Source organism: Suncus etruscus, chromosome 1 (assembly GCF_024139225.1).
Source record: "Suncus etruscus isolate mSunEtr1 chromosome 1, mSunEtr1.pri.cur, whole genome shotgun sequence".
In the NCBI taxonomy this organism is placed as follows: Eukaryota; Metazoa; Chordata; class Mammalia; order Eulipotyphla; family Soricidae; genus Suncus; species Suncus etruscus.
This window is the reverse complement of record NC_064848.1, coordinates 159,649,785-159,673,271: the sequence shown is the minus strand read 5'-3', so window position 1 is coordinate 159,673,271 and position 23,487 is coordinate 159,649,785. Positions and strand designations below refer to the sequence as shown.

At 50.1% G+C, this 23,487-nt stretch overlaps 1 protein-coding gene and 1 non-coding gene across 2 annotated transcripts in view; one reads left to right on the top strand and one right to left on the bottom strand.

The window, feature by feature from the left end:
- Positions 1-22,861, top strand: part of DOC2B (double C2 domain beta) — a 28,336-nt gene extending 5,475 nt beyond the window's left edge. Inside the window, exons 2-9 of the mRNA XM_049782517.1 lie at positions 6,351-6,430; positions 9,061-9,135; positions 13,477-13,586; positions 13,732-13,858; positions 15,866-16,023; positions 18,016-18,097; positions 21,493-21,589; positions 22,037-22,861. Of these exons, the coding sequence (XP_049638474.1) occupies positions 6,351-6,430; positions 9,061-9,135; positions 13,477-13,586; positions 13,732-13,858; positions 15,866-16,023; positions 18,016-18,097; positions 21,493-21,589; positions 22,037-22,173 (866 nt within the window). The 3' untranslated portion in view covers positions 22,174-22,861. The remainder of the gene's footprint in view (positions 1-6,350; positions 6,431-9,060; positions 9,136-13,476; positions 13,587-13,731; positions 13,859-15,865; positions 16,024-18,015; positions 18,098-21,492; positions 21,590-22,036) is intronic.
- On the bottom strand, positions 875-942 carry LOC126030211 (small nucleolar RNA SNORD30). Its single transcript, XR_007503088.1, has one exon. It is a non-coding gene; the product is annotated as a small nucleolar RNA SNORD30 (small nucleolar RNA).
- Positions 22,862-23,487: the final 626 nt, after the last annotated feature.

Here is a 23,487-nt window from a genome sequence, read left to right as displayed (position 1 = left end):
GAGGACACAAGCTACTGCCGACCTGAATAGAACAGCAGATTGATTTGCTGTCACTAATATCGGCCACCTATTGGAGATCCTGACTATGTGCACAATTGCAGACTCGCCTGAGCACCACCTTTCTTAGCACCTACTGGCCTGCCATTGTATTGGGGAGGCCCCTGCAGTGAAGGGAACAGCAACAAAGACAGCTACTAAAGGCTGGTGACCTTCTTTTTCTTCAAAGCTAATAAAAGCTTTTGTTTTAAAAGGATAAAATAAAGTCAAGAGTGACAGTACAACAGGTAGGACACATGACTGACCTGGGTTGGATCCCGACATCCCAGATGGTTCCCCAAGTCCCCGCCAGGAGTGATTCCTGAGCACAAAGCCAGGAATAACCAACTCCTGAGCATCGCTGGGTGTGATAAGCAAAACAAAACCAAGATCCAAGATAATAAATGCCAACTTGATTTTTTTTTTTTTTTGCTGTTGTTTGTTTATGTTTGGGGCCCAAGTCTGATGGTGCTCAGGGCTTACTCCTGGCTCTACTCTCAGGCAGTGCTCAAGGAATATGAAATGCCAGGGGTCAGCCATGAACAAGGCAAACAGCTTCTGCCATACTATTGTTCCAGCCCAGTAATTGCAGGCCAATTTGAACAGCTAGGCTGTGACTTCAAAATTCTTTTTGTTGTCCTCCAAAAATTGGATTATTTTCAACTGCCTTCAGCTCTTCTTCAAACCTCTAACTTCAAACCAAAGTTGTGGAAAAGGAGTTCCAGTTTGTGCCAAAACAACTTGTGCCCTTTAGACAAGGTGTTAGACCTGAAACAATTCAATAGTGATGCTCACTTGAGACAATAAGGGTTCCCCTGCTCCAGCCACTATCTCTCTGGGAAATCACATTTCTGAGTCTCAAGAGCAAATTTCAGCAGAATAAGATTTCATATAAATTATATAAAAGGCTGTTGACTCTTCTTTTTTCCTTTTTTTTTTTTTTTTTTTTTTTGGTTTTGGATTTTTTTTGGTCACACCTGATGACACTCAGAGTTTACTCCTGGCTCTGCACTCACAAATTACTCTTGGAAGGCTCAGTGGGACCATATAGGATCCCAGGGATTGAACCCAGGTCAGCTATGTGCAAGGCAAACGCCCTATGTGATGTGCTATTGCTCTAGACCTGGTCCAGAAGGCTATTAACTCAATGTGGTCTTTGTTATTGTTGTTTGGGCCTCTCCCTACAATGCTCAAGGGTCACTCTGAGAGATGCTTGGGTGAACTTGCGTACCTAAGACCTCCCACTCTGCACTCTATCATGTTGAACCAACCAATTCTTCTGCCCCTTCTCTTCATTTGGAGTCTAGTCCAATGCAGGGGAGAAACAATAGAATAAGAGAGATAGCTGTTGGTGCAACCAGAGAGGCAAGCATGCTCACAGAAGGGTCAAGCAGGTAGCAAGATGAAGGACAGAGAAATGAAAGAGACCCACAAAATGAGTGACCACCAGGGCTGACTGAGTGGAATTGGCTCCCCCCCACTTCTGAGTCTGGGCTCTGCCATGCATGACCTATGAATGGTAATAGGAGTCACCAGATGACCCAGGTTTTTAAGAACCATGTAAGTGACTATTTGAATATTCTGTTCACAACGGCAGGCAGTGTGACCCAGTATGCAATGAGTTCACTCCAGAAGTTTATTCCTAAGGGACTATAGAGTTCTATGGGGAAATCGCCGTGATGGTTTGACCTCTCTAGTAATCTGAACTGCTTCCTCCATCCTACATGCTGTACCCTACTGAGCCCAGAGCTGAGGGTGAGGACTACGGTGTGATTCTAACCCAGCTGGGTCTCTGCTCTGCAACGGAAGCTAAGAGGCACAGGAACGATGACACAGCAGGGAAGTGCAGAGTCAGGGTGGGAACCTAACAGCACACAGAAGAGGACAGATTTGCACCTCACCTGCCCCTGACCCCAGACAAACTGAGCTGGTAGCAAGACAGCAGAGACTCAGTGCTTTCCCCTCCAAGAGAGGCAGACAGGACCATTGCCTGCACACACACCCCAAACTGTCCTGTTGGACTGCCCTGGATAATGTGGTCCCTGCAACATCCACTCAGCTCCGTGCTACTGTACAAAGGCAGCCCTGGAGGAGATGTAAACTGATGGGCTTGGTCTAATCTCAACCCTTCACCTAAAGAATAGAGCCAAGCATGGATGGATATGGAGACTATTATGCTGAGTGAAATAAATCAGAGGAATAGATATAGAATAGTCTCACTCGTCTGTGGGATATAAGAAAAATAAAAGACAGTATGGTAATAATACCCAGAGACAATAGAGATAAAGGCTGGAAGGACCAACCCATGATATGAAGCTTGCCACAAAGTGCCGTGAGCACAGTTAGATCACTAACTGCACTGACAACTACCATGACAATAATAGTTGGAATCGACTGGACAAGAACTGGGTGCTGAAAGGGGATAACTTGATATGCATGGCACCCCCACATTGACAATAGTGCAAATCACAATGTTAGAAAAGAAAGAGAGAAAGAAAAGCAGAATGCCTGTCCCAGAGACAGGCAGAGAGTAGGGGGTGGAAGGGAAATGGGAAACATTTGTATCGGGAAAGTTGCACTGGTACATTTTATGACTTAAATCCATATGAACTATGAACATTTCTGTAACCACGGTGCTTAAATAAAGAAATTATTATTTAGGGGCTGGAGCGATTGCACAGCGATAGGGGTGTTTGCCTTGCACAGGACTGACCCAGGATGGACCCAGGCTCAATTCTTAGCATCCCTATATATGGTCCTCCAAGCCTGCCAGAAGTGATTTCTGAGCACAGAGCCAGGAGTAACCCCTGAGTGCCAATGTGTGTGGCCCAAAAATCTAAATAAATAAATATTTTTAAATGGTTTTTTTTTTTTTTTTTTTTTTTTTTTTTGGTTTTTGGGTCACACCCAGCAGCACTCTGTGGTTACTCCTGGCTCCATGCTCAGAAATCGCCCCTGGCAGGCACGGGGGACCATATGGGATGCCGGGATTTGAACCACCGTCCTTCTGCATGAAAGGCAAATGCCCTACCTCCATGCTATCACTCCGGCCCCAATAAATTTTTTTTTTTTTTTTTTGGTTTTTGGGCCACACCCGGCAGTGCTCAGGGGTTACTCCTAAAGGTGGACCAACCACCTTCGGTCCTGGATCGGCTGCTTGCAAGGCAAACGCCGCTGTGCTATCTCTCCGGGCCCCCTCAATAAATATTTTTAAAAAGAAATTATTGGGGCCAGCGAGGTGGTGCTAGAGGTAAGGTGTCTGCCTTGCAAGGGCTAGCCAAGGAAAGATCGAGACCACGGTTCGATCCCCCAGCGTCCCATAGGGTCCCCCAAGCCAGGGGTAATTTCTGAGCGCTTAGCCAGGAGTAAACCCTGAGCATCAAACTGGTGTGGCCTGAAAAACAAAAAAAATAAAATAAGGGCCCGGAGAGATAGCACAGCGGCGTTTGCCTTGCAAGCAGCCAATCCAGGACCAAAGGTGGTTGGTTCGAATCCCGGTGTCCCATATGGTCCCCCGTGCCTGCCAGGAGCTATTTCTGAGCAGATGGCCAGGAGTAACCCCTGAGCACCGCCGGGTGTGGCCCAAAAACCAAAAAAAATAAAAAAATAAAAAAATAAATAAAATAAAAATAAAAATAAATGATTATGGGGCCAGCAAGATAGCATGGAGGTAAGGCGTTTGCCTTCTATGCAGAAGGATGGTGGTTCGAATCCCGGCATCCCATATGGTCCCCCGTGCCTGCCACAGGCAATTTCTGACTGTAAAGCCAGGAGTAGCCCCTGAGCGCTGCCAGGTGTGACCCAAAAACCAAAAAAAAAAATTATTATTTAAAAAGAATTTTTAATAATAAAATTGCTCTTAGGTTAACTGCCACACCCCTCAAGAAATTTTTTTAATTAACTAAAAGAATAGAGCCATGGGTCAGAACAAAATAGTACATCAGCAGGGAGGACATTAACCTTGCATACCACCATCCCAGATCACCCAGGTGATCCCAAATGATCCTCTAAGTATTGCTGGGAGTGACTCCTGAATGCAAAACCAGGAGTGCTCTGTAAGCACTGCTGGTATGGCCCAAAAATAAATAAATACTAAAAGAAAACAATAAAGCCAGAGACCAGAGATATAGTACAGGAGGAAGGATATTTGCCTTAAAATGCCTTTTTACATTGCCTACCTGAGTTCAATCCTCAGCATTCTATATGGCCTAGCAGGAGTGATTCTTGAATGTAATCAATAGCCCTGGGCCCAGAGAGATAGCACAGCGGTGTTTGCCTTGCAAGCAGCCAATCCAGGACCAAAGGTAGTTGGTTCGAATCCCGGTGTCCCATATTGTCCCCCATGCCTGCCAGGAGCTATTTCTGAGCAGACAGCCAGGAGTAACCCCTGAGCAATGCTGGGTGTGACCCAAACCCCCCCCCAAAAAAAGAAGTAAGCCCTGAGCAACACCACATATGACCAAATAAAATAAAACAAATAAAGGATAGAATAGTATGTTTCCCCCAGAATTACTCCAGCTACTCAGACTCTCTCAAGTGGTTGGTCTGTGGTTTTAAAACTCCTTCCCTGAGGTCTATCAGGCTCCTCCAACTCCTGTTCATCCTTAATGGCCCAAGTGAAACAGCACCTCCTCCAGGAAACCTTCCTGATCTCCCTGATTCACGTGGAGACCAGACATCTCCCTGGATCCCCCATAGCTCCCAACCTATCCATCTCAATTGTGATTCAAGTTTTTCATCTGCTTCTGCCATAAAAAACTGTGCTTTTTGAGGGGTTGAAGAGATAGTATAATGGTTCAAGTGCTTGCCACGTACACAGCCAACCCAGGTTCAGTCTCCAGCACTGCAGGTGCTCAAGGCTCACTCCGGGCTTTGTGCTCAGGGGTGGGGCTCGGAACCACAAGTGGTGCTGGGTAGCTGACCTGAATTAAATCTTGCGTTCAGTGTATGCAAGGCAAGCCCATTAAGTGCTGTATTAGTCACTTTGGCCCCTTCTCTAGGAATCTGTATCTTTAGCGTCTGGCATGTCAGAAATACTTGGGAGTGAACAGAAATGCTGTTAAATAGCTCAGCAGCAGGGCTAGAGTACACATGTATCTTGCTGTCCAGAGATTTGTCGAGCTTTGCTACTCTCACCTGGGCTTCTAATCCAGTAGTCTTAAAGATCTGGAGGCCTCAGCTGCCCCAGACTGTGCCTGAGGTGTCAGTTGTGCCCAATAACAGCTGCATGTCCTTGGGAGTTGCCTCATCTTTCAGAGGCTTTTGGAAGCAGCAGGAGGAACCCAGTTGGTTCCTCAGAGCCTGCTCAGCCCCAATGGACCAGATAGACCAAAGAGGGTAATGAGCATTGGTCACTATCAGTCAACCAGGGATACATGCCACCTTATAGAACCCCTGACTCTGTTTTGCACACAATTCTTGTGACATTTAATGGATGGTGGAAACTGAGGCAGGCAGAGACTTTGCCCTCTCACCACCACACACTGTAATTTGGGGATGACTGACCTGAGCTCTCCAGACCTCAACTCCTCACGCAGAAAATAACCAGATAGGGAGATAACTCAAAGGTCTGGAGTGTGGGCTTTACAGGACAGGAGGCCCAGGTTTGGTCTCAAACACTACAAGCCCCCCTGAGCACCAATTTGAGAGTAGCCCCTGAGTAACACTATGTGTGGCCCAAATAAAAAGTGACCAGTAGGGATGGAGAAATAGTGCAGCATGTAAGATGATTGCCTTGCATATGGTCAACCCAAGTTCATTTCCCAGCATCTTATACAGTCCCTTGAACACTGCCAGGAATGGAGAGATAGTACAGTGGATTAGATGACTCCCTCGCTCATGGCTGAGCCTGGTTTAATTATGTAGTCAGTCCTCTGAGCCCTGGGAAAAAATTCCTATGTCCAGAGTCAGGATGTCAGCAAAAAAACAAACAAACAAAAACAAATAAAAACAAAAACAAAAGGTAAAGACCACAGAACAGAAGTAAGCCCTGAACTTGGACAGATGTAACCCAGAAATGCAACCTCTTCCCCAAATATGGCCAGATAGCTCACTTCCCAGGGTTGCCCCCAGGAACTGGTGGAGGGGTAGTGTGTCATAAGTACTGAGTGGGCAGTGGGTGCTTAACGGGTGACAGGTGTCATTGCTATTCTGTGGGCAACAGAACCTTGAGTGCTTCATGGTCAACAGAGCCATGAGCAGCTGTTGCCCCATGGCTGCTCCATGGACAGCACATCCTCTTGGGAACTGTGGTCAGCCCAGGCAGAGAAGCCTCAGCTGTGCCTAACCTGAGCTCCCCATTTCCTCCTGCACAGCGGCCCTGGGCACCCTGGATTTCAGCCTGCTGTACGACCAGGAGAACAGCGCCCTCCACTGTACCATCAACAAGGCCAAGGTAGGCCCGGGACCACCTCGCCAGGCATGCAGGAGGAGCAGGGCAGATTGAGGGGCTCTTGGGAGGGCTTCGTGGTTTCATAGGAGGAGATGATGTGGCCTGGACTTGGGGGAGGCTGTCAGGGTGCAGGCCCAGATTGGGGGAAGCTGTTCCCAGAGGGAGGAAGGACGAAGCAAGCAGGCTGGAGAGAGGGTCACCCTTCCACTCTGCACTCACTGGCCAGCACCAAGACTGGGCAGACACTGTCCTGCTCAGGACATCGGTCCTAGAGAAAGTGGTGGGGAGAGATCCTTATGGGGGACCTAGTACCTTAGAAGGAGGTGGGGTGACCTGGTCCTGAGGAGAGGTTGGTAGGTGATCTGGTACCAGAGGAGATCAAGTGATCTGCTGGATTGACCCACCAGGGCTGGGCCTGGCTCTTGCGGTGGGGCCGAGGGTGCCTGTCACTCCACCCTGCTACTCACTGTCCTTAGCCGCACTGTGCTTTGTCCTTGCCACACGGTCGCTCTGAGAGAAGGTGCCCAGGTTGGTGTTCACGCGCAAGGTAAGGGCAGCCCAGTGACCTGCTTAGAGCCCAGAGACCTGAGCCTAGATCTTGCCCAGCACCCTGACTTCATATGAACCTCTGAACCCTCCTCCCACCCTGCTCTTGGCTCTGTGAGCTCTTGGCTCTAAGGTTGCTAGGGTCTCCACCCTGGTCTGAGCTACCCCAGGCATCATGAATCATGTCCACAGGGGAACCCTCTAGAACTGGGCTTCTCAGACTGAGGGGCTTCTTGGGATACTTGGACTATAGCTGGATGTGGGAATCATGAAAATTTTGTTTTAGAATTAATTTCTTGGCTTGGACGGAGCTCAATGGGCTCAAAGCCCATGCTTTGAAAGCAGCAGGCCCGGCCAGCTATGATCCCTGGCACAGCATGTCCCCCAAATACTGAGCCAGAGCAGCCCCAGACCACCGCCCAATGTGGCCAAAAACAAACAAACAAAAAAAAATGTTTTATCAGACAAAAAGGGGTCACGAGAGGGACAAGCTTAAGAAGCCCGTTTGTACCCCTGCTGCCTGTTCAGGAAGCAGGGTATGCCTCGCCATGCGCCAGGCACAGAGCTAAGGATCGGGTGACCCAACTGTGTAAACTGGGGAGCAGGTCCCTTTTGCTCCCCATTCCATCCTGCCCCTCGCTTATAGAGATTGTCCAGGCTGGGGACTAGGAAGAGGCACAATGCCGGTGCCTTCCTTCTCCCTGTCCCAGACGTTGCCCCTCCCTGTGCAGATAGCCCTTCCCACCCTGGGCTGAGAGGGTGGGCTAGGTGTGTGCGCCCAAGTGTGTGTGTGTGTGTTCTCACATCTATGATCATAAATATACTGTTACACATTTGTGTTTGTATATGTTCACATTTGTGCACAGGTGTTCTTCATGTCTGAATGTGTGTATTTACGTGTGTGCATGTATTTTGTGTGATTCATGTGTGTGATCCTGTGTGCATGTTGTGCTCTCCTTCAAGTACCTTTGTATTCTCTTACGTGCATGTACATATATCTCTCTGGCCATGTGTACTCTTACATGTGTGTATGCATGCTCCCCCATGTGTGTTCTTATTATTGTGTGTGCGTGTGTGTTCTTGTATATGTGTGTACTCTCGTGTGTGTGTTCTTGTGTGTACCCATGTGTGATCTCACCTGTGTATGTGTGTATGCATCCACAGAGGGGTGTATCCCTCAGAATAATTGGAATTGGATTGAAGAGACCCCAAGTCCTGCCTGCTTTTCCATTCCCCAGGCCATAGTCCACATAGATACAGCTCTTTTGGGTGGGGGCCCCTCAGCCAAGGAGTGGGCTCTGACATGAGCATGAGCAGGACGTGATGTGAGCCTGGTGGTCAGAGAAGCCTGGGCAGCATTTCCTCCTCCAGTCTTTTGCCTGCCTGGGCAGAGGGGCTCAACCCCTTTTCAGAGGGTGAAGGCAAGGCCTCAGTTGCCAGTAAAAGCACAGAGGCTAAGCGTTGCTGTATGGCCCTGCACAGAACAGTGGGTAGGTGGCCCGGCCTGTCCATCGCTCCAGGAGATCTGTAGTGGGCAGGTGTGACCACATTCCCCCCTGCACGGTCCCCTCAGCCTCAGTTCCCCTGGGGCGCTCTGCCACTCGCAGGGCTTGGTGACTCCCATTTCTATGATCCAGGCCCAGAAGAAAAACAACCTTTTCAGAAACAGGAGCATGGGAGGGTCCAAGAGGGTTCCAGTGCACACGGAGACCATTGGTACAGACTTATCAAGGATAGCCACCTTGTGGGGAGACCCTCTGTGAGCAGCCAGCAGGGATGGAGAAAAACAGAGCCTGGTCCCCACGATGTGATGCATCTTCCAGGGGTCTTGAGGAAGCATGCAGATAAGCAGGCCAGGAAGGATGCGGCAAGCAAGAGGCAGAGGAAAGGCTGAGCTGACAACTGCCCTTGACAAGGGGATGGGGAGTCCCCCAAGGCCAAGCCCCTTCACAGACCAATGTGGGATGGGGGCCATCCCAGGAGGCTTCTTAGAGGAGGGGGTCATCAAGGGACCCAACAGGTGTTGTGGGGACGGGGACCACCTGCTTCCTGCGTCCCTCCACTCAATTGCCACTGCTCTCCTGCAGGGCCTGAAGCCTATGGACCACAACGGGCTGGCAGACCCCTATGTCAAGCTACACCTGCTGCCAGGAGCCAGCAAGGTGAGGGGCTCCCCAGGCCCACCTGCTCACTCCCCCACTGAGGACCCCTACACACACTTCTAACCCTCTTAATGATCAGTCAGCCCTTTGCTACCCCAGAATCTGGAATCAGTACACTTGTTCTGCTGAGGAAACCCCTAAAGAATTTTCCTTATTCCAGAATTAAATCAGCTTGTTAAAAAAAAAAAAAAAAGTCATTGCAGGGTGGGAGCAAGAGCACAGTGGGTAGGGCATTTGCCTTGCACATGGCCAACACAGGTTTGATCCCCAGTATCCCTGAGCCTGCTAGGGGTAACTTCCAAGCACAAAAACAGGAGTAACTCCTGAGCAGCTGGTTGTGGCCCCAAAATAAACAAAAATCATTGCAGAGGGCTGGAAAGAATACAGCAGGTAGGGTATTTGCCTGGCACATGGCCGACCAGGGGAGGGGTTTGATCCCTTGCATCCCATATGGTCCTCATATACAGCCAATCTGAGTTCAATTCCTGGCACTACCCATGTTTCTCTGAGTCTGCTGGGGTAACAGACTGCCAGATGTGGCATACCCCTCAAAAAAAAAAATAATCTTAGCTAAAATTCCTATTATGTGCTTTAATGGGCCAGGGATGTGGCTCAGTCATTGAGCTGATGATTTACATATATGAGACACTAGATTGAAACCTCCCTACCACATACACACACACACACACATACACACACACACACACACACACACACAAACTGCTGCAAATAAGGGACTCCATGGTTAGATAGCATGGGATGGGGGATGACAGTAAAGCAGATTTTCGGGTCACATCCAGCAGATCTTGGCATTTTCTCCCAGGGTCGAAGGGCCATGCATTGTTGGGGTTGAACTCCAGGCATGCAGAAAACATCTGCTCTATCACTTTGAGATATCTCTCTCTGGCCTGAAGCAGGTTTCTTTGCTGTATCCCTGGGTAGCTCTGTGTTCCATGGGAGATGGAGGGCAACTACCTCGCCACTTTACTTCCCTTAATAGCAGAGCACTTGTCCTGTATGTGTGAGGCTCTGGGTTCAGTCCCCTGCACTGCCAAAACAAAAATCCAGTTTGTTTGTCCGGAGAATTATTCCCATGCCAGCCACACAAAGGCAGAGCCTGATTAAGATGCTCCTCCCTCCAGGTATCCAGTGGGTCTCACTGATCGAGGAAGAAAGATAGATAAATCTTTTGGTGGGGCAGAGTGAGATTAAGGGGCCAGAGAGATAATACAGTGAGTAGAGCTCTTACCTTGCATGCATGCAGCTAACCTGGATTCGATCCCTGGCATCCAATATAGTCCCCTGCGTACTGCCAAGAGTGATCCCTGAGTGCAGAGACAAAAGGAAGCTCTGAGCACTGCTGGTATGACACCCCCAAGAAAGTTGCAATTGAACAAAAACATCAAGGGACCCAGCCTTAGAATATGGAAAACTAATCTCGATTTCTTTTATTTTTTTTCTTTTTTTGGGAGAGGGGTCACACTCGGTGATGCTCAGGGGTTACTCCTGGCTTTGGGAACCATATAGGACACCGGGAATCAAACCAAGGTTCATCCTGGGTCATCCGCGTGCAAGACAAACGCCCTACCTCTGCGCTATATCACTCCAGCCCCATATTTCTTTTCTTTTCTGTTTTGTTTATGAGTCATAACTGGCTGTGCTCAAAAATTATTCCTGCCAGGGCCGGAGAGATAGCAGAGTGGCATTTGCCTTGCAAGCAGCCGACCCAGAACCTAAGGTGGTTGGTTCAAATCCCAGTATTCCATATGGTCCCCCGTGCCTGCCAGGAGCTATTTCTGAGCAAATAGCCAGGAGTAATCCCTGAGCACCACCAGGTGTGGGCCAAAAACAAACAAACAAAAAATTATTTCTGCCATAGGCTGGCACATCAGGCACCACAGAGCTGCCCCTGACCATGATTTAATAAATAAACTGGATTTGGAGTTTTGTTTTGCTTTGTTTTTGTTTTTGTATGTGGTGCAGGGGACTGAATCCTGATGGCAAGGGAGGGGAAGTGATTATTCTCAGAGCAGGGTCTTGCCTGGGAATCCACAGACCTTTCAGGGGGCAGGATTCGACTCAGTGCCAGGAGACCTGAGTGGAATTCAGAGGAAAGAAAGCACTGGCTCAGTGCAGCTGTCCTGGCCCTGAAGTTGTCCCAAAGGGATGATGATCATTGAAGAATACCCTTATATCACCACTCAGCTGCTGGACAGTCCACCCACAAGTGCCCCCCCCCAGGCTGATTAGCTACTGATCTTGATGGCCGAAATGACCCTGGGCTATGGTACATAGACTCTCGCAGGCTGAGGTGAAGGATGAGACCTTTCCCAGTTCTGGGTGGGTTCAACCTCTTTGTGTAATGATGACTGTGGGAAATGCCCCCACCTCAGAGCTGAGCAACAGTGAGCCCCAGAGTACAGTATTGGGCGCTTGCAGAGAACAGCTTCCTTGTACAGAACCCCCAGGAGTCATACAGAGAGGTGATGGCTTGAGGTGAGGAGCCCTTGCCAAAGACAGGGCCTGTCTGTCTACCCGCAAAGCTCAGGACTAGAGAGGCAGGAATTTGAACCAGGGATGTTGACAGGCCTCAAAGCTGGAGTCAGAACTGGCAGGTTTTGTTTTTGTTTGTTTTTGAGCCTTACCTGGTGGCACACCCAGCGGCACTCGGGTTACTTGTGGCTGTACACTCAGAAATTTACTTGGCAGGCTTGGGGGACCATATGAGATGCCAGGGATTAAACTCATGTCAGTCGTTTGCATGCCAAATAATACCCACTGTGCTATATCGCTCTAGCTGGCAGGTTTTAAAGGGAATCAGATGTGAAGCTCAGAGCAGGATGGAAGAACCAGAGCTCCAGTCTCTGGAAGATGTTCAGAGGACTGGATCATGTTCTTGACAAAGGGAGACCTCTGGTTTGGTTTTGTTTTGTTTTATTGTTGTTTGGGGATCGCACCCAATGATGCTAAGGGCTTACTCCTGTTCTGCACTCAGAAATTACTCCTGGAGGGTTTGGCGGATCCTATGGGATGCCGGGGATTGAGTTGCATGAGTTGGCTTCATGCAAGGAAAGAACCTTACCTGCTGTACTATAGCTCCAGCCATAGGGGAGACCCGTGATTTAATCCTTGGCACCACTTGGTTCTACTATGCTTGGAACTACTTCTGAGCACTGCCAGATATAGCCCAACACCAAAACTAAATCTCCAAGTGAGAGACCATGTCCTTGGCTGGGCAACCCCCCACAGGCACTTGGAGGGAAGAGGGTCCAGCACCAAGAACCATATGAGTGAAAGCTCTTGCCCCAAACCACTCTCCCCTTCCTCACTTGCAAGCACATCCGCACACACACATACAAATGCTCAGCAAATGCACATATGCGCACATTCACACACATACTTCCATGTTCACACATGTGCAACTGTGCAGACACAATACTCATATGCACACTCATGTCCACACAAACAGAGCCCTATAGAAAAGACCCTCCTGTCTGCTTTTACAGGGCCACAGTGACCCACTGCCAACAGAGTGGTTGGTTGCAAAACACTTCTCCAGTTGTCAAGTTAGAAGAACATCTGTTCCACTGAGCTAAAATCGAGCCTGGCAGAGTTGAGGTCCACTGTGGCAGCACTGGAAAGATGCCATGCCCTGGTCTTTTCCAGCTTCCAGAGACTGCCTGCCTTCCCTGGTCCCTTTCTCTTCAGAGCCACTAGCATCTCCCTGCCTTTCCCTCTTCACATCTCTCTCTGATTTTCCTCAACTGTCTCCCTTTTTACTTCTTAAGATGGGATGGAAAGTTCAATGGTCTGGAGAGATAGTACGGCAGGTAGGGTGGTTGCCTTGGGCACAGCCAACCCATATTCAATCTCTGATGCCATTTAAGATTCTCCCAAGCCCTGCCAGGAGTGATCCCTGAGTGTAGAGTCAGGAGTTAGCCCTGAGCACCACTGGGTATGGCCCCAAAACAATAACAACAAAATTGCATCTCTCTACCCCCTTTATCTAATCTCCCAGGGGTTTTTTGTTTATTTTTTTTGTTTGGTTTTTGGTTTGGGGCCACACCCAGCGGCACTTGGGTTACTCCTGCCTCTCAGCTCAGAAATCGCTCCTGGCAGGCACGGGGATGCCTGTATTCCAAGCATTGTTGGTCTTGGATTGGCTGCTTGCAAGGCAAATGCCCCACCACTATGCTATCTCTCCAGCCCCTAATCTCCCAGTTTTAAGGGCAATTATTCCACTGCAACCTTGGTGGACACTAATGCTGTCACTTGCTCCAGGCTACACATCTCTGGGGCCGCTGTCCTGGCTGCTCACAGAACCCTATTTACTTTGTCCAGGCAAACAAGCTCCGGACAAAAACACTGAGAAATACTCTGAACCCCACATGGAACGAGACCCTCACTTACTACGGAATCACGGATGAAGACATGGTCCGAAAGACACTGCGGTAGGTGAGGTCCCAGCCCATGTCTGTCCCTCTATCCCACCCCAAGCCATGTCTCCTCACCAGCCCACTGAGCCCCTGGGCTAGAAAAGGCACTGGGGGGACACCTGCTGTGTCCAAGGAACTGGCCACATCCCTTGCCCTCCAGGATCTCTGTGTGTGATGAGGACAAATTTCGCCACAATGAGTTCATCGGGGAGACACGAGTGCCCCTCAAGAGGCTGAAGCCCAACCACACCAAGACATTCAGCATCTGCCTGGAGAAGCAACTGCCGGTAAGCAGCCAGTGGGCACCTCCAGTCACCAGGCTTCACACCCTCCAGGGACCTCCCCGCCAGGAACTTTTCCTGAGCAACTAACGGAATTGCTCGAGCTAGGGAAATAGACAAAAATTCTTGGCACCGGCCACCAAAAACGTTCAATGGTCTGGAGTGCCTCATGTGAGAGTCCCAGGTTCAATTCCACCACCTTATGGTCTCCTGAGCACTGTCAGAACCAGTCCCCAAGCACTGAGCCACAGGTAGTCCCTAAAGCATGGTCAGGTCTAGCCCAAAAGCTAAAACCAGGGATGGACCTGGGTTTGATTCCCAGCATCCCAAATGGTACCCCAAGCCTGCCAGGAGCAGGCTGACCAGGAATGACCCCTGAGCACCACCTGGTGTGCCCCCCTCCAAAAATAGCCAAAACCAAAACTAATAAACCAGTAAAAAATTCCAGGCCGGGCCCGGAGAGATAGCACAGCGACGTTTGCCTTGCAAGCTGCCGATCCAGGACCAAACGTGGTTGGTTCGAATCCCGGTGTCCCATATGGTCCCCCGTGCCTGCCAGGAGCTATTTCTGAGCAGACAGCCAGGAGTGTACCCTGAGTACCACCGGGTGTGGCCCAAAAACAAAAACAAAAACAAAACAAAAAATCCCAGGCCAAAAAGATAGTACGGGGGATAAAGCATTTGCCTTGCATAGGGTTGACCCTCATTCTATTCCCAGCACTACACCCAGGTTCCCTGAGCCCCTTCAGAAAAGATCCCTGAGGGGCTGGAGTGGTGATGCAGAGCATAAGGCATCTGCCTCGCACACACTAGACCTGGACAGACCGCAGTTCAATACCCCAGCGTCCTATCCAAGCTAGGGGTGATTTCTGAGCTCATAGCCAGAAGTAACTCCTGACCCAACACCCCCCCCCAAAAAAAAAAAAAAGATCCCTGAGCATAAAGTCAGAAGTAAGTGTGAGCACTGCCAGGTGTAACCAAGACCAAGACTCCTTCCCCTCCAAAACAGTCCCTAGAATTGGGGAGACAGGAAGTACATGTCTTCATACTTGAGATCTCAAGTTTGATCCCTAGCATTGAGTGGAGTGGGTCCTATTAACATCAGCAGCTGTTATCCTCGAGACTCCTGAGCACTGCCAGAAAGGGCTTAGCATCATCGGGCCTAAAAAGTGCCACAGCACTAGGCCCAAGCATTGGAGCTCTCAGCGTAGTTGGCAGAGAATCTGTGGAAGGGTTCTGGACCCCCTTGAACACCGCTTAGGAGCCCCTTCACAAAAAAAAAAAAATCCTGTCTCAGGGTCAGAGATGTGGCTCAATGGTGGAGCACACAGCTCTTGAGTGAAGAAAGCTGCAGTGGGTCCCTGCTGTGAACCGGAATGCCAGGGAGGCAGGAAGTGGCAGGAACTAGACAGGGAGGGCTGGCCAGCAGGTGCTCGCTGTGGGGCACAGCTGCTGGGTGCTGTGTGGGGAAGGAGCTCAGGATGCTGCAGTCAGGGGACCATGTGGATCAGGATAGGGAGCTGCAGCCCGTGGCCCCTGCCTCACCCCACAGGACTGTCCCACGGAACTGACTGTTCTGATATAGTCCCCAGGGCTCTGTCATGCCCAGGAGAAGTCAATTGTGGGCAGAGGGGCCTGCATGGAGCCCATGAATGTCCTCAAGGACATAGGGCTTCAGTGGGCTGGTCCTTAAGACAGAGGGGACAGGAGAGAGAAGAAGAGTAGGGAGAGAAGTGTAGGAAGAGCAGGGGGGCCTGAGCCCGGAATTGGGTGTGTCGTGGCTCCTGGGGCCCAGGAGACCTAACGGTTTCCACTCAATTATTACACACACACACACACCCATTGGAGATGTACCAAAACTCTGTCTTCTGGGCCTTCCCCAAGGGGCTGCACCCTGAACCCTGAGCTCAGTGAAAACCTCAGGGAACCTGGACCTGGGTAGCCCCCTATCCCCTCGGGCCCTCTGGGGTTGGGGCCTCAGCCATGGGGATCCCTGAAGGCTGCCACCCCCAGGTGGACAAGAGTGAAGACAAGTCCCTGGAGGAGCGGGGCCGCATCCTCATCTCCCTCAAGTACAGTTCGCAGAAGCAGGGCCTGCTCGTCGGCATTGTGCGCTGCGCCCACCTCGCCGCCATGGACGCCAATGGATACTCAGACCCCTATGTGAAAACGTGAGTGCGGGCCGAGAGCGGTTGTGGGGGAGCCTGGCAGCTCTCCAGGGCCTCCTGAGGCTCACAAGAACCCCCACTCTCCTCTTCTGTTTGACAACCCCACCAGTACAGTTGGCCTGTGTGACATATGGAGAAACTGAGGCCCACTGGAGTTGAGGGGCTTTCAGTGGGTGCAGGGAGAGTGGCTCTCTCCTAACCAGGCCAGGCCATTCCCTCTAACAGAATTTTCCAATATGTGGCACCTGCCCTGACTGGACCATAGGTGTAAGGGACCCCCAGGGCTGCCTGTGGGTCTCAGAGGGTGAGAAGGAGAGAAGTTGGGTCTGGCTGTGGCCTTTGAAAGCCCGGTGGGAGCTGTGGAGGCTTCACAGGGGGTGAGGTGGTGTCGAAGTATCCATGAAAGTGAAGCCCCAAAACAAAAATAACCCAGATTGTAACCCCCTGAGCTCCACCAGGAGTAAGCCTTGAGCACAGTTGGGTATGGCCCCCAAAAAATAAAATAAGTGGGCTGGGAAGGTGGCGCTAGAGGTAAGGTGTCTGCCTTGCAAGCGCTAGCCAAGGAAGGACCGCGGTTCGATCCCCCGGCGTCCCATATGGTCCCCCCAAGCCAGGGGCAATTTCTGAGCGCATAGCCAGGAGTAACCCCTGAGCGTCAAACGGGTGTGGCCCAAAAACCAAAATAAAATAAAATAAAATAAAATAAGTGAGAAAAAAAAATTTTTGGCCACACCCGGTGATGCTCAGGGGTTACTCCTGGCTATGCACTCAGAAATCGCTCCTGGCTTGGGGGACCATATGAAACACTGGGGGATCGAACCGTGGTCCGTCCTAGGCTAGCACACCCTACAGCCTGTGCCACCGCTCTGGTCCCAAAAGTATTATTTTTTAAAAAAGAGTCAATGGAAAAAAAAAAGTCAATGGGCTAGAGAGATAGCACAGTGGTAGGGCATTTGCCTTGCATGTGGCCAACCCAGAATGGACCCGGGATTGATCTCTGGCATCCCACATGGTCCCCCAAGCCTGCGAGAATCAATTTCTTTTTTTTTTTTCTGCCTGCCCCCCCTACCCCTGGAGCAATTTTTGAACACCGAGCCAGGAGTAGCCCCTGAGCACCATGGCCCAAAAACAAATAAAAAGGTCTGTGACCCAGAGGAGCAAGCCCAATAGCCTGGAGCACATGCTTAACATGCAAGCACTTCGAGTTTTATCCCCACCATCTCATGGTCCTCCTGTTCCTATCTAGTATGACCCAAAAATTAAAAACAAATAAATACAAATTTAAAAAGAAGCAAAATACTGATTTATTCCACATGAATAATCCAAAAAATATGATTCAAGAAACCAGTCCCAAAATTCCCCACCTGGAGCTAGAGCAATAGCAAAGTGGGTAGGGCATTTGTCTTGCATGGGGCCGACCGGGTTTGATCTTCAGCATCCTATATGGTCCTCTGAGCCTGCCAGGAGTGATTTCTGACCACAGAGCCAGGAGTAACCCGAGTGGTGCTGGGTGTGGCAAAAAAAAATAAAATAAAATAACAACCAAAAAAAAAAAACATGAAAAAAATTCCCCACCTTGGGGCCAGACAGATAATACAATGGGTAGGACACTTGCACTGCACACAGCTGATCCGGGTTCAATCCCTGGCACCCCATATTATCCTGAGTCCTACCAGAAGTGATCCCTGAGCACAGAGGCAGAAACAGCCCCTGAGCACTACCAGGTAGTACTCTCCCGCCAAAACCAACTTCTTGGCCTAAAAGATGACTCAGTGGCTTAGTGTACTTGCCTGGCAAGCTCCCACATGTGCTCTACATGTGGGAGGCCAGGGTTTAATCCCCATCATCACATGGTACTGAAGCAAAAGATCAGGAATAACCCCCGAGCACCACTGGTTGTGGCCTGAAGAAAAAAACAAATCCACACACATTTTACAAGACTGACTGTACCCACATAGTTCCTCCCAACTCTGCCCACTGTGGCTGTGATTCTAGGTACCTGAAGCCTGATGTGGACAAGAAATCCAAGCACAAGACAGCAGTGAAGAAAAAGACCCTGAACCCAGAGTTTAATGAGGTGAGGGGAAGTGGGGGCACATGAGGCCTCTGGGAAGAACTCCCAGGGCAGGGCTGTAGCAATGGGGCTTCCCAGGCCCACCAGCTGATATGTTTCCCAGGCCAAGGGGGACAGAGGAGAGACAGGGTCAGACTGGACCCAGCCCAGGAAAACAGCTGTGGGGTGAGCTCAGAGGATGGGTTGTGGCCAGTGGGGTGCCGAGGTGTGAAGCAGAGCCAGCAGCTGTGAGGAAGGAGGAAATGGGTCTCCAGGCAGTCTGGAAGCATTTGGAGTGCTCCAGGGAATCTAGATCTCAACTGGGGGAAAAAGGGGCTGCAAAGAGGGTGGGCTGGGGCTGGGCCCTGAGGTTGTAGAGATAAAGATCCTAAAGCTCTGTTGTTCTTCCTGACTCCAGAGCAGGCTACTTTAAAGACACTTTAGCTCAGGGGGTCTCAAACTCGCGGCCCTCCGTACAACATTTTGTGGCCCGCAGCTGGCCTTCAAATATCGCAGTATTCGTGATTATTCGCTTACCGAATAATCGCATAAAAATCGCATTAGTAAGAAAAATATCGCATTAAACATTCACATACCCCAAGCAGTTCCGTTCGGGGTATGCAAATGTTTAATGTGATTTTTTGCGATTTTTTTCTTACTAATGCAATTTTTTATTGTGAATATTCGGTAAGCGAATAATCGTAAATACTTTGCGCCTAGTGCAGACGTCATTTCCGATGCTCCTGCCCGCTGTCCCTTGTATTATCGGAGGCCAGGGGAGAGAAGTTTATTACAGAATTAGATTTTGTCATACCTTCATCATGACTTCATCAAAGCCTGCAGTAAAGAGAAAGATTGATGTCAAGCACAGACAATTTCAGGAAAAGTGGGAGACGCAGTATTTTTTTGTTGAGCACAGGGGCATCCCCACATGTCTTATTTGCTCAGAGAAAGTTGCAGTGCACAAGAAATACAACTTGGAATGCCATTATTCAACTAAACATGCAGAGGAATGTGCAAAATATCAAGGAAATGAGAGAGCCAAGCGGGTTGCCAGTCTTAAAGAATGTCTAATGAGGCAACAAGATTTCTTCAAGAAAGCAACCAAAGAGAAGCTAGTTACATGATTACTGAGATGATTGCTAAGGCAGGGAAACCATTCACAAAAGGAGAGTTTGTTAAAAAATGCATGTTACAGGCTGCAAGTATTATCTGTCTGGAAGAGAAAGGTCAGTTTAGCAAAATCAGCCTTTCTGCCAACACTGTGGCAGAGTGCATTTCTGACATGTCAAGTGACATTTATCATCAACTGTGTGAGAAAGCCAAATGTTTTGATGCATACTCAGTTGCTCTTGATGAGGGCACAGATATAACAGACACTGCGCAACTCACAATTTATGTCCGTGGTGTTAATTGCAATTTTGAATTGACAGAGGAGCTGCTCACAATAATTCCAATGCATGGCCAGACCACCGCTAATGAGATATTTCGGGATCTGTGTGATGCCATTGAGAATGCAGGTTTGCCATGGAAGAGGTTTGTTGGAATAATAACCGATGGAGCGCCATCAATGACAGGGAGGAAAAATGGACACTTGTTCAAAAAAAACTTGAAGAGGAGGGTGTAGAGAAGGCCATTGCTCTTCACTGCATTATCCATCAGCAGGCCCTTTGCAGTAAATGCCTGCCGTGTAACAATGTGATGTCTGATGTTGTGAAATGCAACAACCAAATCAGATCCAGGGGCTTAAAGCACAGGAGGTTCCATGCTTTTTTAGAGGAAATGGAGTCAGAATATGGAGATGTGCTCTGTTTCACCGAGGTACGTTGGCTCAGCAGGGGAAATGTCCTGAAAAGATTTTTTGAGTTGAGAGAAGAAGTGAAAGCCTTTATGGAGAAGGATGGGAATGCTGTTTCTGAGTTGAGTGATCACAAATGGCTCATGGACTTAGCTTTTCTTGTTGACATCACACATAAGCTGAATGTACTAAACAAGATGTTACAAGGACTGGGGCAGCTTATCAGTGCTGCCTATGACAACGTGAGAGCATTCTCCACAAAACTTGTGTTATGGAAATCCCAGCTCTCTCAGACAAACCTTTGCCATTTCCCAGCATGCAAGGAACTTGTGGATGCAGGCATACCATTCAGTGGTGAGAAATATGTTGATGCTATTTTTAAGCTAGAGAAGGAATTTGATCACAGATTTGCAGACTTCAAAAAGCACAGAGCCACTTTCCAAATTTTTGTGGACCCCTTTTCCTTTGATGTGCAAGATGCCTCTCCTGTGCTTCAATGCAATGCAACTCTGATCTCAAAGCCAGTTCAGGAAGATTAGTGGAAAAGCAGACATGCATGGGCAATTTTTGAGAGAATTGCCCCCCAGCTTCTCTGAGCTTTCCCAAATGTTCAAGCGCACCATGTGCCTTTTTGGGAGCACATATTTGTGTGAAAAGTTATTCTCCACATTGATCTTCAATAAGTCAAAGTATGGGTCTAGACTTAATGATGATCATCTTCAAGCCATACTTAGGGTCTCAACTGCTTCCTCTCTAAAGCCAAATGTAGTTCAGATTTGTGAGAAGAAGCACTGTCAAGTCTCTGGCAGCAAGGAATAGGCAAAAGATGTCATGTTCAGAAGAACTGTTCATGATCTTCACTCAATGTTCTATTCATGTTCAGAAGAAATAAAACTGTTAATAATGACGTTTGAGGACATTTTTTTTTTGTGAAATCCCTTATGCGGCCCTGCCTCACCCCGACTTTGCCTCCTGCGGCCCCCAGGTAAATTGAGTTTGAGACCCCTGCCTTAGCTGTTTGGTACTTCCTTTTTCCCTCCCTCCACCACCACTTGAAAAAAAGAGGGCTGGAGCAATAACACAGTGGTAGGGCATTTGCCTTGCACAAGGCCAACTTGGGATGGACCCAAGCTCAATTCCTAGCATCCCATATGATCCCCCAAGCCTGTCAGGAATGATTTCTGGATGCAGAGCCAGGAGTAACCCATGAGCACTGCTGGGTGTGGCCCAAAAACAAACAACATGCCTTGCATAAGGTAATCCCCAGCATCCCATATGGTTTTTTCAAGCCTGCCAGGAGTAATTCTGAGCACAGAGCCTGAACTAACCATTGAGTATGGCCAGGTGTGACCCCAAAACAAATAAAAAAAGATGCTTCTGAGAGCAAGGGAGATGCCCTGGCTTGGGCACCCTGGCAGGAGAGGCAAGAGCAGAGGCTGACCTGAGAAAGACCAGCCTGGAGACCTTGACAGCAGCTCAGGGATGAAGGCAAGTGGTTCTGAGGGATGGTTCTCAGTTGTAAGGACACCATAGTTAGAGTGCACTGCAGTCCCCCCCCACAGCAGTCTCTCCCCCAGGACTCATCCCCAGAGCAGAGCTGATGTACACTTTGTGCCCCCAGGAGTTCTGTTATGAGATTAAGCACGGGGACCTGGCCAAGAAGACTCTGGAGGTCACTGTCTGGGACTATGACATTGGAAAGTCCAACGACTTCATTGGTAAGTGCAAGCACCCCAGCCACACCTCATGCTAGAGATCGGGCCCCGGGACTGAGCCAGGCAATAGCTCCATCCTTCTGGCCTCTCAGGAGCCAGAACACTGGGTCCATGCACAGCTGCTCTCTCCATGGATCAGAGGAAAAGACTGACCCAGAGTGCTGAATCCTGGGAGAGTCACACAGTAGCACAATAGTCAGGGGCTGGAGACCTAGACTCGGAGCAAAGTTCCTGGGAGCCATGAAAGGCACATCAGGCAGCCCCTCTCTCTCATGGGGCAGTGGGGAGGTTTCATGAAGGTCAGACCCCACCACTCAAAGAGCCAGGGTGGAGCAGCCCAGACTCAGGAATTGGAATCAGGAAAAAGTTGGGGGCTCAGCTTTGGATCACATGTTTTGCCCCTGGAGTCAGAGCCAATGTCCCTGGTTTCCCCCATGCCCATCCCTGCAGGTGGTGTGGTCCTGGGCATCAATGCCAAGGGCGAGCGCCTGAAGCACTGGTTCGACTGCCTGAAGAACAAGGACAAGCGCATCGAGCGCTGGCACACGCTCACCAACGAGCTGCCAGGGGCCGCGCTCAGCGACTGACCCTCATGGCCACCGCCAAGCGCCTTCGTCCCCAGCTGGAGCCCAGTCACCTGCTTGGACATGGCGCTGCTGTCACCCCTCCTGAGGCTCAGAGGGTCTGGCCACCCCTGAGGACATGAGCAGGGGCTCCTAATCTCAGTCCCTGGAGGTGGGACCTGAGACATACACACCCCTCAGGAAGAGGGGTCTGGACCTTCCAGGGGCCAAGGACCCAACCAGCTCTCACCCCATCATGAGTTCAGGGGAGCTAGCAGGGAGAAGAAAGTCAGTTCCCACCAGGGGACCCTGACCCCAACCTAACCCCATCACAGGACAGCAGGGGAGGTGGCCGTGGCTAGAAGACTGAAGTACCTGCTAAGACTAGGTCTACCCACACTTCAGGAGTCTGGAAACAACTATCGCAACAAGGAACAGAGCAGGAGGCTCCTGAGTGTCCCGGGCCCCTCCTGGCACTCTCAGACTCTTGGGAACTCTGTTGGAGAAAAGGGAGGGCTTCCTGCAGGAGGAGGGGCTTCACAGGATCTGACAGGGAGTGGACAGGCAAGGCAGAGCAACACAGGTGATGAGTTTGCAGAACTGCAGAGGAGAAATGGTAATCGAGTCAGAGGTAATGGGCAGTACCCCAGAGCAAAAGACACAGGACATGACAGGAAGGCCTCAGCCGTGACTACCAGGGCCAGGCAGGGGTGCATGTCAGGCTCAGTGTGCAGGCCCAAGTCTCCCCACTTTGGTGGTTGGACTCCCTCAATGTAGGGGCCCTTCTGCACCTCCCTTCTGCTGGCCCATCTGGTGCAGGGTCAGGTGTGAGGTGCAGAGGCCAGTGGGTCCCCCAGCTCTTCTGGGGTCTGTGACCACTCATGTCCTGTCAGGACATGGCAGTCCTCCATGGCAGTCCCTGCTGCAGGGCTGACTGTCCCCTCCAGGTGCTGGACACAGCCCCTGTGGGAGAGGGGCCCTGGACTCATGCACATGGACGTGCCAACTTCCCCCTGCTTGTCGTCGTCCCCCCCAGCCCACCCCTGCCACCAAGGCGCCTCACCGCCCTGTGGACTCTGCTGCAAACACAAAGCACATCACCATCTGAGGCCTGGAGTGATGATCGGACCCCACCAAGTGCCATCAGCCCCTCCCAGTGTGCAGAGAGATGCACCCCACCCACCCCACTGTGCCAGCCCAGGACTGTAGCCTCTGCCCAGGGGGATCTGATGTGAACTGGGGTTTCACTGCAGTCTCCATGACACATCCCAGTTCTGGGAAGTGCTTAGTCAACCCCTGTAACAGGAAGAAATAAATTCAGAGAGGCTGAGTAGTTTC